At 37.0% G+C, this 16058-nt stretch overlaps 1 protein-coding gene and 3 non-coding genes across 17 annotated transcripts in view; 3 read left to right on the top strand and 1 right to left on the bottom strand.

Moving 5' to 3' along the window:
- Positions 1 to 2215: 2215 nt before the first annotated feature.
- On the top strand, positions 2216 to 2287 carry trnap-agg (transfer RNA proline (anticodon AGG)). The gene has a single exon. It is a non-coding gene; the product is annotated as a tRNA-Pro (tRNA).
- Positions 2288 to 4288: 2001 nt separating this feature from the next.
- On the bottom strand, positions 4289 to 4360 carry trnaw-cca (transfer RNA tryptophan (anticodon CCA)). The gene has a single exon. It is a non-coding gene; the product is annotated as a tRNA-Trp (tRNA).
- Positions 4361 to 4879: 519 nt separating this feature from the next.
- On the top strand, positions 4880 to 4953 carry trnai-aau (transfer RNA isoleucine (anticodon AAU)). Its single transcript has one exon. It is a non-coding gene; the product is annotated as a tRNA-Ile (tRNA).
- A 5035-nt stretch (positions 4954 to 9988) lies between these two features.
- The window catches only part of pfkpb (phosphofructokinase, platelet b), a 60855-nt gene continuing 54785 nt past the window's right edge, over positions 9989 to 16058 (top strand). For all 14 annotated transcript variants that reach the window (XR_015478979.1, XR_015478978.1, XR_015478980.1 and 11 more), the window contains exons 1-4: positions 9989 to 10224; positions 13273 to 13346; positions 13569 to 13646; positions 15825 to 16014. Coding sequence is in view for 8 of the 14 variants with exons in the window: in XM_087241444.1 (XP_087097570.1) it covers positions 10140 to 10224; positions 13273 to 13346; positions 13569 to 13646; positions 15825 to 16014 (427 nt within the window). In the remaining 6 variants the exon portion in view is untranslated. The remainder of the gene's footprint in view (positions 10225 to 13272; positions 13347 to 13568; positions 13647 to 15824; positions 16015 to 16058) is intronic.

The following is a 16058-nucleotide window of genomic DNA, read 5'->3' as shown; positions in this document are numbered from 1 at the left end:
TAGTCATTTCTCCCATAGGCGACTGAAACGGAAGTTCTAAGACAGTCACGAAAACAGGCGCACTTCCGCATTTTAGAATAAGGTCAATACAGTAAAAATGTGAAACATACATATTCGGTGTCTTGTACTCAGATGCCTCACTAAATGTCTAACTTTACTTTAGTTTTCAAATGGCTGTGCAGATAGTATACAGTGCTGTCTTGAGCATTTTCAGAGGAAGTGTCACCAACATCTGACTTTTTTGCATTAAAAAAGTGTCCAGAGTAAACTGATATAATGAAAACATGACAAAGCCATTTGACTATCTTGTTCATAAACAACGGTGTCTGGACTTTTCATTTTAATGATACTGACACTTTGATTGACATGAATACTTGCTTTTAAAGAATGAACTATCCTTTTTGAGCATGTGACGCGCTTTTGCAGGTTATCAGCTAGGTTTTGCATTTTGTACTAATTGTTTTGAGAAATGCATTAACTGTTGTGCAGAAATGCACTGGTGTTGTGAGAAACACACCAAAGCAACTGAGAAAAACTGTAGTTTTGACCACCCTAAAAATAAAGATAAAAAATAAACTATAATGCTAAGTATTTATATATTCCAATACTGATGGGAAATCTTATTTAAACATTGAATGAAATGTATTAAATAGAAAAACATACATTAAATAAATTGTAATATATTGACTAAAGATATAATATTACTCAAAAAAAAATCAAAATCTATTAATCTTAAACTGAATAAATTGATTTTACTTGACGATTAAAAAATTGTTTCTGTAGCTCAGCAATAAAACAAAAAAACAAAATAAAGAGTTTATGTCAGATGGGATGGTGGGTCAAATAAAAAAGGTTATGGGCCAACTTTGGCCTGTGGGCCTTACTTAGGGCATCTCTGGCCAAAATCAAATTTCAATCAATTTCAAACTGGGTAAACTCATTTTACTTGACGATTTAATAATATTTGTAAACTCTTTGGTGTTTTTGTAAAGTTAGAGCAAACGCTAATTTGTAGCTTCTAATTCATTAGCTTCTAATAGCTTCTAGTATTTTAGCTTTTACCCAGTGCTAGATAATCAACATTAGTTATAAATAATGATTACAAATTTAATTGTTCTATCATATTACTTTTTAACATGTTATACACTTAAAAACAAAAAAGATTCAGAAATTCTTAAAAAATTTAAGGAACATGACCACCCTAAACAAATGAATAAATAAACTGTAATGCAAAGTATTTATTATTATTATTATATATTTTTATACTGATGGTTTTCTTATTTGAACACATTGGATAAAATTTATCAGAACATACTGAGCTAATTGGCATTTATTGACTCACGCTAATAATATAATATTACTCAAAAATAGTCTAGATCAGCGGTTTAGCCTTTTCTTAAAGGGACAGAAACCAAACTTGATTAAGGCTAGTGGGCTGAAGGTCAATATAGTCGACATGGGTATTTCCTAATTTATTTAATAATATTTTGAAATAACTAAAAACATTGCCATATATTAAGTAATACAGTATATATATATATATATATATATATATATATATATATATATATATATATATATATATATATATATATATATATATATATACTGTATAACTTATATGTATATATATACACACACACACATTTTAGAATGAACATATTACAGTAAAAACAAAAACAATCTTATGTATAACAGAATGGGTTACACTAGATTTTGCCTTGATTTGCTCACCAATGTCTTCTGCTTAATCTAATCTGTCGAGTACCTTTTACTTTTATAAACAATCTGGTTCATTTATCATTCATCAACATTTATTTGAAACATTTGATTTCAGTTTGCTTTTTTTGTAGCTCAGCAATAAAACAAACAGCCAAAAAGTGTTCGGTCAGATGGGATGGTGGGCCAAACGAAAGGAGCCCTACCCAGGCCCTACTTTAGGCATCTCTGGTCTAAATCAAACTTCAATCAGATTTCGAACTGAGCCAACTCATTTTACTTGACGATTTAATAAAATCTGTTTAACTTAACTCCTTGGTATTTTTGTAAAGTTAAAACAAACGCTAATTTGTAGTTAGACATTAGCTTCTAGCGGTGAGTATTTTGGCCTTTACCGAGTGCTAGATAATTAACATTAATTACCAACAATTATTAAAAACGTCTAATGTCTGATATGTAAACATCTAATTCAGAGGTTCAAGTAATTCTACACACCGGCTCGTTGGTCTAGGGGTATGATTCTCGCTTAGGGTGCGAGAGGTCCCGGGTTCAAATCCCGGACGAGCCCACCTTTTTCCTTTTTACCCCTCCTATCTCATCTTTTCCATTAGATACTTAGTGTTTTCTCAATTTCCACATTTCCATAGAAATTCATTTTTAAAACACTGACGCTCCTTAAGCTTTCAACTGAAGCGTCAACCTCTTTGCTAAAGCTAAAAGAAGAAGCTTTGCTAGAGCTGACAGCGCCTCTTAGTGGTGACAAAACGGTTTAGTAACGTAATCAACTTGACAAAACCAATACTTTCTCAAATATACTGACATATAATGTAGTTTTTTTCATATATTAATCAAGTTAATGGTGACCGCTTCATCCCAGTTCTGTGTATTAGTTTTTAGTCTATATGGTATGAGTGCTAAACAATAATAAATATATTAAATCGGCAAAATTATTAGTTCATTAGGTTAATGGAGTGTGAGTGACCCCAGGTGTCATGTTAGCTTCGTTTACCTTTTAACGGTCTTCTGCGTTTTGAATTATGGGTTACACTTCCGGTTTGGGGAATTTCACAAAATAATTTTCTCTAATGCGCAAGGACTTGCTATTTATGTTCTGCCAAAAGTAAAGGTCAATTCTAATAAATGTTTTATTTTAATACTGGGTAACGTTAGTTGAACGGAGACGAATGTGTTTAAAATGAAAGTATTTATAAACCCCATGTTTGTTTACAGTTTTAAAGTTTCTTACATAATTGGCTCAGAGCATCATGAGGCGCAGGACAGGACCATTTCCAGGTTCAGAGGTGATGTTTTATTTTATTTTTTTATTAAATGTACTGTTTCTGGTGTGGTGTTGGTTGTTAATTGCTTTATAATGACTTTGGCAAACTAGCAGTGAATCTGTTTGTACAGTGCATGCGGAAAGTATTCATACGCTTCACTTTTTCCACATTTTTTATGTTACAGCCTTATTCCAAAATGGATTAAATTCATTTATTTCCTTAATTTTTTTTACACAATACCCTATAATGACAATGTGAAGAAAGATTTTTTTGAAGTTGTTGCAAATTTATTGGAAATAATAAACCCAAAAAAAATCACCTGTACATCAGTATTCACAGCCTTTGCTGTGAAGCTCTAAACTGAGCTCAGGTCCATTCTGTTTCCACTGATCATTCTTGAGATGTTTCAGCAGCATAACTGGAGTTCCCCTGTGGTAAATTCAGTTGATTGGTCATGACATGAAAAGGCATACACCTGTCTATATAAGGTCCAGGGTTGACAGTGCATGTTAAAGCACAAACCAAGCATGAAGACAATGGAATTGTCTTTTGTCAGGTTCCCTTCCAACCTGATAGAGTTTGAGAGGTACTGCAAAGAGGAATGGGCAAAACTTCCAAGCTTGAGGCATCGTATTCAAGAAGACTTGAGCTTGTAATTGCTGCCAAAGGTGCATCAATAAAGTATTGAGCAAAGGCTGTCAATACTTCTGTACACGTGGTTTTTCAGGTTTCTTATTTTTAATAAATTTGAAACAATTTCAAAAACTCTTTTTCACATTGTCATTATGGGGTGTTGTGTGTAGAATTTTGAGGAAATCAATTAATTTAATCCATTTTGAAAAAGGCTGTAACATACAAAAATGTGGAAAAAGTAAAGCATTATGAATAATTCTGGATGCTTTGTAAACTAAACACCCCGGACAGCAAAATACACTCGGGCCAGTTTTCAACGTACGTTTTCTCTTGCTGAAGGAGCGCCAGAAGCTGTGAGTGAGAAAAAAAATACATTTAAAGTGTGAGGTCTAATCAGTTTTAGAGTACTATGTTATGTGTAAATGCTCCATCATGAGAGCAATTGCAATTTATTGTCACGGTGGGGAATTAATTTTTTAGATAATAAATTATTTGTGAATCGTTTAATAAACTTTAAATATACATAGGCTTTATTATTAGAGCAAAGTTATTTTCTGAATTTATTATTTATTTATTTATATTGCAGATATTGTTCCTAAAAATTGCGCTCTTGTTTGCTGATAAAAGAACAACAGCAATGTAGATTTAAAAACAAATGACCCCGACGTGATTTGAACACGCAACCTTCTGATCTGGAGTCAGACGCGCTACCGTTGCGCCACGAGGTCAGTCATATTGTAAGGAATGACACTGGGATATGTATTTCTGTATATGTACAGTAGGTCTTTTAGTTTCGGTGTTTCAATGCCACTTGTTAAAATAAATCCAGAAAAGACACGATGATTTGCATTTCACATCAAACCGAGGTGCTAGCTCGAACCGCAAAATGTCATCGTTAAAGGTGTAGTTCATCCCAAAATGAAAATTTACTCGATTTTACCTGTTACCCTCAAATTTTTACAGACCTTTATCAGTTCCTGCTGGTGAACTCAGATATATTTTCTATTAAATATTAAAGCGATATAGTTTGGAAAAATGCTAAAAACATTTTACGACCTTCATTGTAGGAAAAATAAATACTATGGAAGTTAATGGTTACAGATTTTAACTTTCTACTAAACACCCTCTTTTGTGTTCACGAGACGAAATTCAAAAAGGTTTGAAACAAGCGTGAATAAACAATTATAGGAGGTGAATTTTGGGATGAACTGTCCGTTTAATAAGTCTCTACACATACGGGACATTGTGGCCGGTTAGCTCAGTTGGTTAGAGCGTGGTGCTAATAACGCCAAGGTCGCGGGTTCGATCCCCGTACTGGCCAAGATGTTTTAAAAAAATTGATAGTTAATCTTTTGCAAGCCGTTTTTTTTTTGCTAATAACAAAATTACTAACGTCATACATTTTGCCCACACAACATTTTGAACAGTTTTTCTGCACAAAACTGCTGTAACAATGTAAAATAGAACATGGAAAGAAAGGTTCTGCTTGAAACATTTGTTTTTTTTATGTCTGATAATGGATGGGGTGAAATATTTGACCTGTGCGTGAAGCATTTTAAAACAACTCCAAGGCATAATAAAGTCATGGCCCAGTTGAGAAAGCGGTGCATTACAGCCATAAATGGTCATCTAGTGAAGGAGACCAGAGGCCAGTTACTGCATCAAATACCAGCTAGCAAATGTTTCAAATGGGTTTTATTACATTCTCAGACCTTTATTTTGGGTAGAAATTTAAATAATATGTTAATTAACTTTTAATAATTGTTTAATTGTAAATAAATCTAATGAAAACATGAATAACTCACTCATTAAACCCACGTAAACAACAATAGTAGTTTAGATCGAAATAGTAATGTGGGAGAAAGCCAAGATTGAATTGATTAATTACAGTCTGTTAGTTCAACTTTTGTTTTTTTTGTGATAAATAACAATACCTGTCCCCAAAATTCTGAAGGATATGTACAGTTTTAGACATGATGATGCAAAATTTACAGATTATGCTAATATTTTAAGCAGCTAGTTACATCTACCAAGTTTGTGAATTGTGTATGATGGTTTTAAAGAGGCTAAAGTTATTATTGAATAATGATAAATAAAATCTGATGATTATACACTGTAAAAAAAATGCATGGATTGAGCACAAAAAAACTTAAGAATTGTGTTGTTTCAGCTCATTTTCAATAAGTAGTCTAAACAAACAGCAAATGTTTTAGTTTTTTTAATATATGTGAGAAGTTGTCAGACCATGTGCAATACTTACCGCTGTCCTGGCCTACAGCGACTGTCACACACATCATGTAGCACTTGCTCTCTTTATCTCAGTGCATTGTGTGCTGCTCAGGCCTGTGTTTTAGATAGACGTCCCGCCCTTAGGCAGAGGTAGGCCAGATAAGGATAAAACACAGACACACTCTTACCCCTAATGCTCAGTTCTCTTGTATGAAGATTTGCTTTATGACTAGACCGACTAATAGACTGGGACAGAGGGCTCAGACTGCCGGGGCCTCTAAAAGAGCATCAGGTCGTGGGTCCTGAGACTGTCAAAGGACGCTGAATACCAGGATTCTTGCACGCATGCAGTTCAAGGTCACTGAGGCCCCTAGATTCTAATATTAGGCATGCGATGTTAATCAAAACATGCTTATTGTTTTTTTTTTAAAGAAGGACGGTGGTTTTCAATCCTGGTCTTTAAGACCTTCCCGCTCTGCACATTTTGAATGTTTCTCTTACTGCTTCATATTTTGTTTTAACTGACCAAAAGTGCCTTGTGAAGTGGACCCAAAAATTTTAATTGGCTCATTATTTACTCATTCTCAAATATCTTTTTTAGTCTTCTGTTAAACACAAAAGAAGGTTTTTTAAAGAAAGTTGGAATCCTGTAACCATTCACTGACATCCACAGATAGAAAAAGAAGTACTACGCAAATGAAGGGTATCAGGTTTCCAACATTTTACAAAATATCTTCTTTTGTGTTCAGAAGAACATAGAAGAACGAAATTCAAACCGGTTTGAAACAAGTGGGGGATGAGTAATAGATCACAGAATTTTCTTTTTTGGGTGAACTCGCTCACTGAGCTCACCGAAAGAATGACAATAAACATAATAATAATCAGGCGCCATGGTGGCTCAGTGGTTACTTTTTGAAGTGATCTAAAGTTGGTGCGTTTTGGATATTAAAAAGGAAGTGTGTTCTATATTTTAGGGGCTTTGAATGAACAAGAGACACTAGTGATGTGATTTAATGCCACAACATACACTCACCGGCCACTTTATTAGGTACACCTTAGGCTGTGGCGTTGACATGATTCTCAATTTGTACTAATGCACCCAAAGTGTGCCGAGAAAATATCCCCAACACCATTACACCACCACCATCAGAATCATTGATACAAGGAGGGATCGATCCATGCTGTTGACGCCAAATTCTGAACCTATCATCCGAATGTCGCAGCCGAAATGGAGACTCATCAGACCTGGCAACGTTTTTTCAATCTTATATCATACGATTTTGGTGAACCTGTGCTTGTAGCCGCAGTTTCCTGTTCTTAGCTGATAGGAGTGTCACTCAGTGTGGTCTGCTGCTGCTGTAGCCCATCCGCCTCAATGTTGGACGTGTTGTGTTTGACGATCTTCTGTATACCTCGGTTATAACATGTGCTTATTTGAGTTACTGTTGCCTTTGTTTCAGCTTAAAACAGTCTGGCCATGCTCCTCTGACCTCTTGCACCCACAGAACTGCCGCTCACTGGATATGTTCTCTTTTCCAGACCATTCTCTGTAGACCCTAGAGATGGTTGTGCGTGAAAATCTCAGTAGATCAGCAGTTTCTGAAATACTCAGACCAGCCCGTCTGGCACCAACAACCATGAGACATTCAAAGTCACTTAAATCACCTTTATTCCCTATTCTGATGCTCGGTTTGAACTGCAGCAGATCGTCTTGACCATGTCTACATGCCTAAATGCATTGAGTTGCTGTGAAGTGATTGGCTGATAGGAAATTTGCGCTTAACAAGCAGTTGGACAGGTGTACCTAATAAAGTGGCCGGTGAATGTACTTGTTGTGTGTCTGCGTGTGATAAGTCACTAGTGTTTCTGAATGTTGAATATAGGTTTTTAAAGGAAAGAATTCAGTCATCATTTACTCATCTTCCACTTGTTCCAATCCACTTTGAGTTTCTTCTTTCTACAGCTTCTTTACATACAGTTTGTAGACCTTTTATTGTCATTTAAACTCATTCTGCATTGCACTGATGTACAGTTAAATTCATAAAGCTACTAAATAAGTTTATTTGATCCTGATATCCTTATAAACAGTACAATAATAATTTAAATGATCAGTATTTATTTTTAGTTTTTATGTCTGAATGAAACTGTGACTATAAAGTTACATGCTTCCAACATTTGATTAAATGGTTGTAAAAGTTGAGTAATAAAATAGTTGCTTAACCTGTTTCCTGAAGAACCACATGTTGTAATGTCACTGTTGTGCAACCTTCTTTAAATGCAACAGACTATATTCATTCATTCATTCATTTTCTTGTCGGCTTAGTCCCTTTAATAATCTGGGGTCGCCACAGCGGAATGAACCGCTAACTTATCCAGCACATTTTTACACCGCGGATACCCTTGCAGCCGCAACCCATCTCTGGGAAACAGATTTAAAAAATGGTCCGGCCCTTCTGGCATTTGCCAGAATTGCCAGATGGCTAATCCCCCCCTGGTTGGCGGGTCAATCTGTGCTTTAAAAACAATCGTTGCAACAAAAACACTATTGGTTGGGTTTAGGGAAGGAGGAGGGTTGGTCAGTCGATTAGTCAGTCAAGCCTCCTTTCCACTGCACACGACTAACGACAAGCGACAGACCGGAAGTCATTCATTTCCAATGGAGAGCAGTCCGGGAGCTGCGTAGAGTTCTGATCATCTCCATATGCAGATATAAATATGATGAAATATTTGAACTCCTGCGACTAGAACATATACGACTGACCGGATGTGATGTACTTTAGTGTTGTACAAGCAGTTCTGTGCGCACGAGATGAGAAATAGAGTTTATTTGGTTATTTTTTGAATTATAAAAAGTCTATAAATATAACAAAAAAAAACATTTCTGTTCATAAATGTAAGTAAGAAAGTAATAAGAATATATATTTTAATGTTGTTTCCACATTCCCTCCAATATTTTAGCAGTCTATGAGTTTCTACTATTCATTCATTCATTAAACCATGTAAACGCAAAGAGAATAATGGCTCTTGCTTTTGCACTCCTTTATTTCGGACACTGACAATCAGCTTCTCTCCCATGGTGCACGACAACACTGAATATACTGTGCGACTGCCGCAAGGGGGCGTATTCCACATGTGTCCAAATGTTGTGTGCAGTGGAAAGGCGGCTTCAGTCAGTCAGTCAGTTAACAGCGGCCTCTGGTGGATTTACGCAAGAAGAGCAGACGCGAATGGCACTCGCAAGAGAAATTTGAGGTCTCAAAAAGCCTACACAGCGGCCTCTGGTGAATTTGTGAAAACAAAAACTGCAAAAAAAAAAAACAAAACAAAACAAAAACAAAACCCTGGGATGTATTTGGTGCTCTCTAGAAAAATATATAGCAATATGTTTTCAGAATGAGCCTGGGTTCAGATAGTGGAAAGTTACATCATATTAAGCACCTACCAGAATGCTTAACTGATCCCTATTTAAAAATTAGACTAGAAATGTGTTGATACCTGAAAGAAAGAAAGAAAGAAAGAAAGAAAGAAAAGAAAGAAAGGAAAAAAAAGGTAAAATATTGAGTAATATGTAAATTTTTACAAAGTATGTAACTGTTAGCATGATGTGGTAACTTTTTTCTTGCCCTAAGTCTTTAAAAACCTGTTTGTCTGTCTCTATCGACAAAGAATTTGTTTCTCACTCTTCCAAAAACACACTGAAATATCAAGCTTGTATACAAGTTCAGTGTGTCAGAGTGTCTTCAAGAGGAATCACACTGTGTGGTGACACAGGCTCACAGCCACCAAAGCTCACCTTTTGTACATGGATTAAGGTTGCCATGTAGGTTTCGATAGATTGAATTACTAGCCTATTCTGTCTTTGATTTGGTTGACTACAAACAAACTACTTCCTTAATAAATTCCTAACTGGATCTGTTCCAGATGCATCATCCTGTAGCACTGTCATATTCAGAGTGGGCTGGACCTATAGTATGCAAATCATACTATAATCGCTCTAAACTTGATGAAAGCAAAGAAGGACTTCCTTGTCACTTGTTTAATCCCGACATCGCAATGCAATTGGTTTAAATTTGCCCAGATGAGACGTGATCCGCGGCACTATTGCCTGACGCTGCTGTCAATCCAGTGTGGGGCGGAGGACGCGAGCCTACCCGACGCAGCACCGGAGACACCGGAGCAGAAGTTGATCGGAGGAGCCTTTTATCCTCTCCAGCTTGCTTTGGATTGCTCTTACTTTACGCAGGCTTTCACACCGCTTGCAGAGTCATCTGTACGAAAATGCCGGACACTAAAAAATACATCGAGAATCTCTCTGGAGCGGGGAAGTGCATCGGCGTCCTGACGAGCGGAGGAGATGCTCAAGGTAAATGATAATTTTTTGTTTTATTAACAACAACAAAGCGATTATATGAGGTCAAAGCTGTTTGTTTGGCAGATTTACCTGTTGTTGTTATATATCTAAAGCGAAACAAGTGCAACAGTTGATAGAAGGCGAGGCAGTTCCGGGCTTTTTAAACTGAGGCTCAAATTACAGTTTTGTAGCTACTCGGACATGCGTTTTAGTTACAAAATAAATTATATATGAGGTTTATCAATTGGTTAAACTGACACACCAGTCATTATTGAATGGGTAAGTTTGTTTACAGATAACCGGAGGAAATGAAAGTTCCATCTCTATCGTCATGACAACGCTCGAGCTGACTGCTACTTCCAAAACAAATGTTATTAAATATTTATGCAATTAGCACATGACGCAGCATTACGCTAAGCCACACGTTTTATTTTGTCTATGAATTTAAACAGAGATCAGAATTATGAATTATGCTATTAAAGAGAGAGTTTTCATTCATTTTCCTCACCTGTCCATCTTTGTACGCTTGTCTCTTGATAAGCTTTGCTATGAGTCGTGATGAATGTATGTCATGCTGAAGAATGCGTGCGCGGGTCTACGTGATTGCAGGCAAGTATTAGAGAGACTTCCATGATGCAGCGATCACGTGGGAAAACCCGACGGCATCCCGAGCTTGAGCGGGTAAATGCTGCGGGATGATCATTTTCGTTCATTGGCCCGTATGCTCTTTTTGAAGTGCATCTTTCCGCCGGTTGTTTTTCGCTCTGCGTTGCAATTATCTCAAGTTAAAACTGTCAAGTCTGTATCATCATCGTCATTATCATCATAACAGTTTGTTTACTCTTGAATAGGCTACGTGTGAATCTTTCTGAACTAACTAGCCTATCTATAATAAACAATTAACTAGTTAATGTTTTTTGGTTCCAAGAATGTTCCACTTTAGGATCAAGATAACCTCTTGATAACAAGTAGGTTTCAAGATTTTTGTTCTTTTCCCTCGCTTTTTTTTTTAACCTTTTTTATTTGTTGCTGCCTCTGAATAGCATTAAGGCACACTGAAATACCACTGACAGGGGCAGACTAAGTGATTTGGGGGCCCTAAGCAATTTCAGGTATGGGGCCCTAGCATTGAAACTTAAAACATCCTCTTTCTCTCTATTTTTTTCTCTATAGATTCTTAATTTTTTGTAAATAAATGGAATGTTAAAATATATATTTTAAGTGGAACTTTTATCTTTAAAAAAAGGTTTGAAATTACAATTTTTAAGGCGATGTGGTGGAGCAGCAGGTAACAAGATCTCCTCACAGCAAGAAGGTCACTGGTTCGAGCTCCGGCTGGGTCAGTTGGCATTTCTGTGTGGAGTTTGCATGTTCTCCCTGTGTTTGTGTGAGTTTCCTCCAGGTGCTCTGGTTTCCCCCACAGTCCAAAGACATGCGGTACAGGTGAATTGTGTAAGCCAAATTGTCCATAGTGTGTGTGAATGAGAGTGTATGGATGTTTCCCAGTGATGGGTTGCAGCTGCAAGGGCATCCACTGTGTAAAACATATGCTGGATAAGTTGGCGGTTCATTCTGTTGTGGAAAACCCCTGATTAATAAAGGGACTAAGCCGAAAAGAAAATGAATGAATCTCATTGATATCTGTCTAGGGCGACACGGTGGCTCAGTGGTTAGCACTGTTACCTCACAACAAGAAGGTCATTTGGTTCAAATCCCAATTGGACCAGTTGGCATTTTTGTGTGGAGTTTGCTTGTTCTCCCCGTGTTGGCGTGGGTTTTCTCTGGGTCCTTCGGTTTCTCCCACAGTCCAAAGACATGCGCTATAGGTGAATTGAATAAACTAAATTGACCATAGTGTATGAGTGTGAATGTGAGAGTGGGTGTTTCCCAGTACTGGGTTGAGGCTGCAAGGGCATCCGCTTTGTAAAAGATATGCTGCATAAGTTAGTCACGTTCCTGCTGCTCCAATCACCATTCTCCCTCACCATCTCGTTCCCTCAGCTCTAGTCATCGCTCTCCTGCTCCAGCCACCTCCCACCACACCCGTGCACAATCACCAGAATATTAATGAGACACCTGCACCAGCAATCACAGTCCCCTATAAAGACTCACCATTTCCAGCTGTTCAGCGGCTGGAATCAAAGTCAGATGGTTTTACCTCACCTTCTTTAGTGCTTGTCTTCATCCGTGGATGTTTCCCTTCTCCCGTGGACATTTCTCCTAACCTGTGGATGAGCATACTGTGATTAAGGGAAGTGACTTTATATTCTAACGGTTGAATGAAGATCCTTGTTTACATCGTGAACTACTCTGAAGACAGCTCACCATCCATGATTATCACTTACCTGCCTCTCCTGTTAAACTATCCACATTGTTTTGAATACGTTGACGAAAAGAGATAACCATCCTTGTCTTCATCGTGTGACCGTGACAGTTGGTGGTTCATTCCGCTGTGGCGATCCCTGATAAATAAGAGACTAAGCCGAAGGAAAATGAAAGAATGATGAATGATATCTGTCTGTCTGTGATAAACTTATTGTAAGTTTATAACCCAAAACTACAAGATACAAAATGTCAATTCAGCAAAACATGAATTAATTAGGCATGATGTTAGCCAGCAGTTGCATGTTTAAAACCTGTAATAGATTATATTAATTTTCCAGAGTTCTGTTTTCCACATTTTTTTTCCCAGAGGGATTTTAAAAAGTATTTTGTAAGGGAGCCTTTTTTTCGTTTTCTTTTTGTGAGATGTGCCTTTGCCCCAGTACAGATGAAAGGTTATAGAAATGCTCCAGGATGACACCATGTCTCTTAGCAACGGTTTCCAGGCAGCAGCTCTGCCATCACTATGGGTTAGGCTGGACATAACCTCAGGGGAGCAGATGCTTGATTCAACTTGTCAGGTCACAGCATTAATGGGAGCATAGTGAGCAGAGCGTCCACCATTCATTCCTCTATACGTGCCGCACACACGCATGCTAGCGATGTTGACTGTTTAAAATGAATGTGTCCTGCATCACAATTTCTGAATCTCCAGTCTCTCTTTATTTCTCCTTGCAGGTATGAATGCTGCTGTGAGGGCAGTGGTCAGAATGGGAATCTATGTAGGAGCAAAGGTTTATTTTATCCATGAGGTGATTTTTCTTTTACTTCATCATGTTTCTTGAAACCCCTGTATAATCTCTGAAGGATATTGATATCCAATATCAAGCACCATTTATGTTGTTCCCAAAGGGTGCACATTAAAGCTTGTGACAGAAAAAATAGATGCTCATATAACGGTTACCTTGGTAAACACTGCAGGATCAATTAATTAAGTCTTTATATTGGAGTAAGCATCTTTTTTGTCTTGTCAGGGCTACCAGGGCATGGTGGATGGAGGCGATAACATCAAGGAGGCATCATGGGAAAGTGTTTCCAGTATGTTACAAGTGGTAAGCAAAATGTTAACGTTTTAAAGCCTCCTAAGTTTGTAATTTGTAAACTTTGAATTCAGGTTTGCAAATGTGTTTACATTTTTGATGCATGTTTATTATTTTTTAGATCCATGATGTTGTTGATTTATTCCTTATATTTTTTCATCAGAATATTACGCGTGTTTTCAATTTTTATTTATTTATTTATATAGTTTAGGTGGAAATTCAGGCGACACTTACAATGTAAAATAACGCTCCATTAGTTAATAACATGAACAAACAATAAGTAACACAATTGTATGGTATTTATATATGTTAACAAGCACGACTTTGGATTTTAATAATGCATTAGTTAATTTTGAACTATGATAAATAAGTTCTTTACAAGATTATTCATACTTAGTTATCAGTTAATGTTAATAAATACCTTAACTAACATTATGGGGGCCTATCATACACCCTGTACAATAAGGCGCAAGATGTGTTTGGTGTGATTTATTGCAATTTTCAGACTAGCACAACCCTAATCGTCACGTTTTCCGCCACGTTGTGTAAATAACAAATCCATTTGCGTCGTTTTGTGGACTCATGGGTGTTCCGGTTTAGAAAGGAGGTGTGTTAAGGCGCATTGTTGGCACGTTGCTATTTTGAGAAACTAAAATAGACCGTGCCATTGACCAAGTAAAAAGCTGGTCTAAAGTCCATGTTAGTTATGAGCCTATGCAGGATGTACAATGCACAAATATCTTTACATATGAAAAAAATAAGGGACTAAAATGTTACAAAAATTATTATTTTCTACATAAATATAAAAAACATCATGCCTTCTTCATGTTGTTATTTTTTCCAGTTTATTCATGACAATTTGCAGTTGTATAATGTTGTTATTATTTGCAGCATTATTTATTATATGCATATTTATATTTGTTTTAATAAAAACTAGTTTAGGTCTGTCCGCCTGTCAGGTTTGGGAGATATATGCATCCTCATATGGGGCATAAGAATAGGACGCGTGTTTGGATATAACTCAGTTTTTTGACCACACTTCATTATTATTATTCATTTATTAATTTGCTGGAAATTAGAACTGAATTTAGAAATAGTTTGAAACAAATCTTTGCGCTTAAAAAGCTAAATTAAATATCTAGGCTGATGGATTTAGTGGAATGCGTACAACACAGTTTCCTTATCCACAAAACTAAAGGAGTAAAGTAAAGAGTAAAAGTAAAAAGAAAGTAAAGAGGCTGAATGTAGGAGGCTCGCTATTTATCCTCACGCTGCAGATGGTCTGTTTAACTGTTTTCTCTTAGTGAAGCGTTTAGTTTTTCCTCTTACAAAGTCCGCCATGTAAATAGCAAATGCACCATGACACAACGCAACTGACTCTTAAAGGGAATGGGAGATAAGACTCTGATTGGCTTAATGCACATTTTGTTCAAAACACACCCATAACTCATAAAGAGTATAGGCACAGCCCTGTTAGACCATGCACCAGGCCGCAGAGCGTATTTTTCCATCCGCTTTAGACTTTGCGCCTAGATCATTAAATTAGAGCTCTATGTAATGGACAATTATTTTAAAGTGTTATCAAAAAGTTATCCCATAATTCAGGCTCGATGCATTCAACACTATTTATTGTTTTCCTAATGTTAGTGGTGGAAAGAGTGTCTAAAAATCATACTCAAGTAAAAAGACTAGTACTTGTCCAAAAATGTAGTAAAGTAGAGTAAAAGTATCTGTTGTAAACATTACTCAAATTATGATTACAAAGTAGCTCTGTTAAAGGGACACAAGAGTATTGGGTAGTGAGTTTTACACTGTGAAAGGCTGATGCGTTTACATGCAATTTTTCCAAGGATGTGTTAACGTAACATTCTGTAGTGCATTTAGATATTGTTTAAGGCCAATTCAGTCATCACACAGTAAACATCCGTCATCTTCTCATCAGTGACATGAGGTCTAAACAGTCTTTTGGTCATCATGTGTAAAGATTTTAGACACTTTCTTGGACGCTTTTAGTGCTTCCGGATGGTTTGCTGCCTTTATAAAGCGCCCTTTTCTTGAGGTAGTTCAGTATGATGCGATTTACTTTCTATGCGATTTAATTGGACAATAATCACAGGACTGATTTTTGCTACTCATTTACAGTAATTTTGTTACTTTACACCACTACTTAATGTTACCGTATGTATGCAGGGTGGCACAGTGATCGGCAGTGCCCGATGTAAGGATTTCCGCACACACGAGGGGCGTTTGTGTGCCGCCCTGAACCTGGTTCAACGTGGTATCACCAACCTGTGTGTGATTGGTGGAGACGGCAGTTTGACCGGTGCTAATCTCTTCAGGGAGGAGTGGAGCGGACTGCTGGATGAGCTTGTCCAATCAGGTAGGATAGTGGGAGGGGCTTTTCCATGTGTTTATGATGCTTTG

The sequence above is a fragment of the Danio rerio genome, chromosome 2 (genome assembly GCF_052040795.2).
Source record: "Danio rerio strain M-AB ecotype USA chromosome 2, GRCz13ab, whole genome shotgun sequence".
Classification (NCBI taxonomy): domain Eukaryota; kingdom Metazoa; phylum Chordata; class Actinopteri; order Cypriniformes; family Danionidae; genus Danio; species Danio rerio.
The sequence above is the reverse complement of the archived record's forward strand: the minus strand, read 5'-3'. Positions and strand labels throughout refer to the sequence as shown.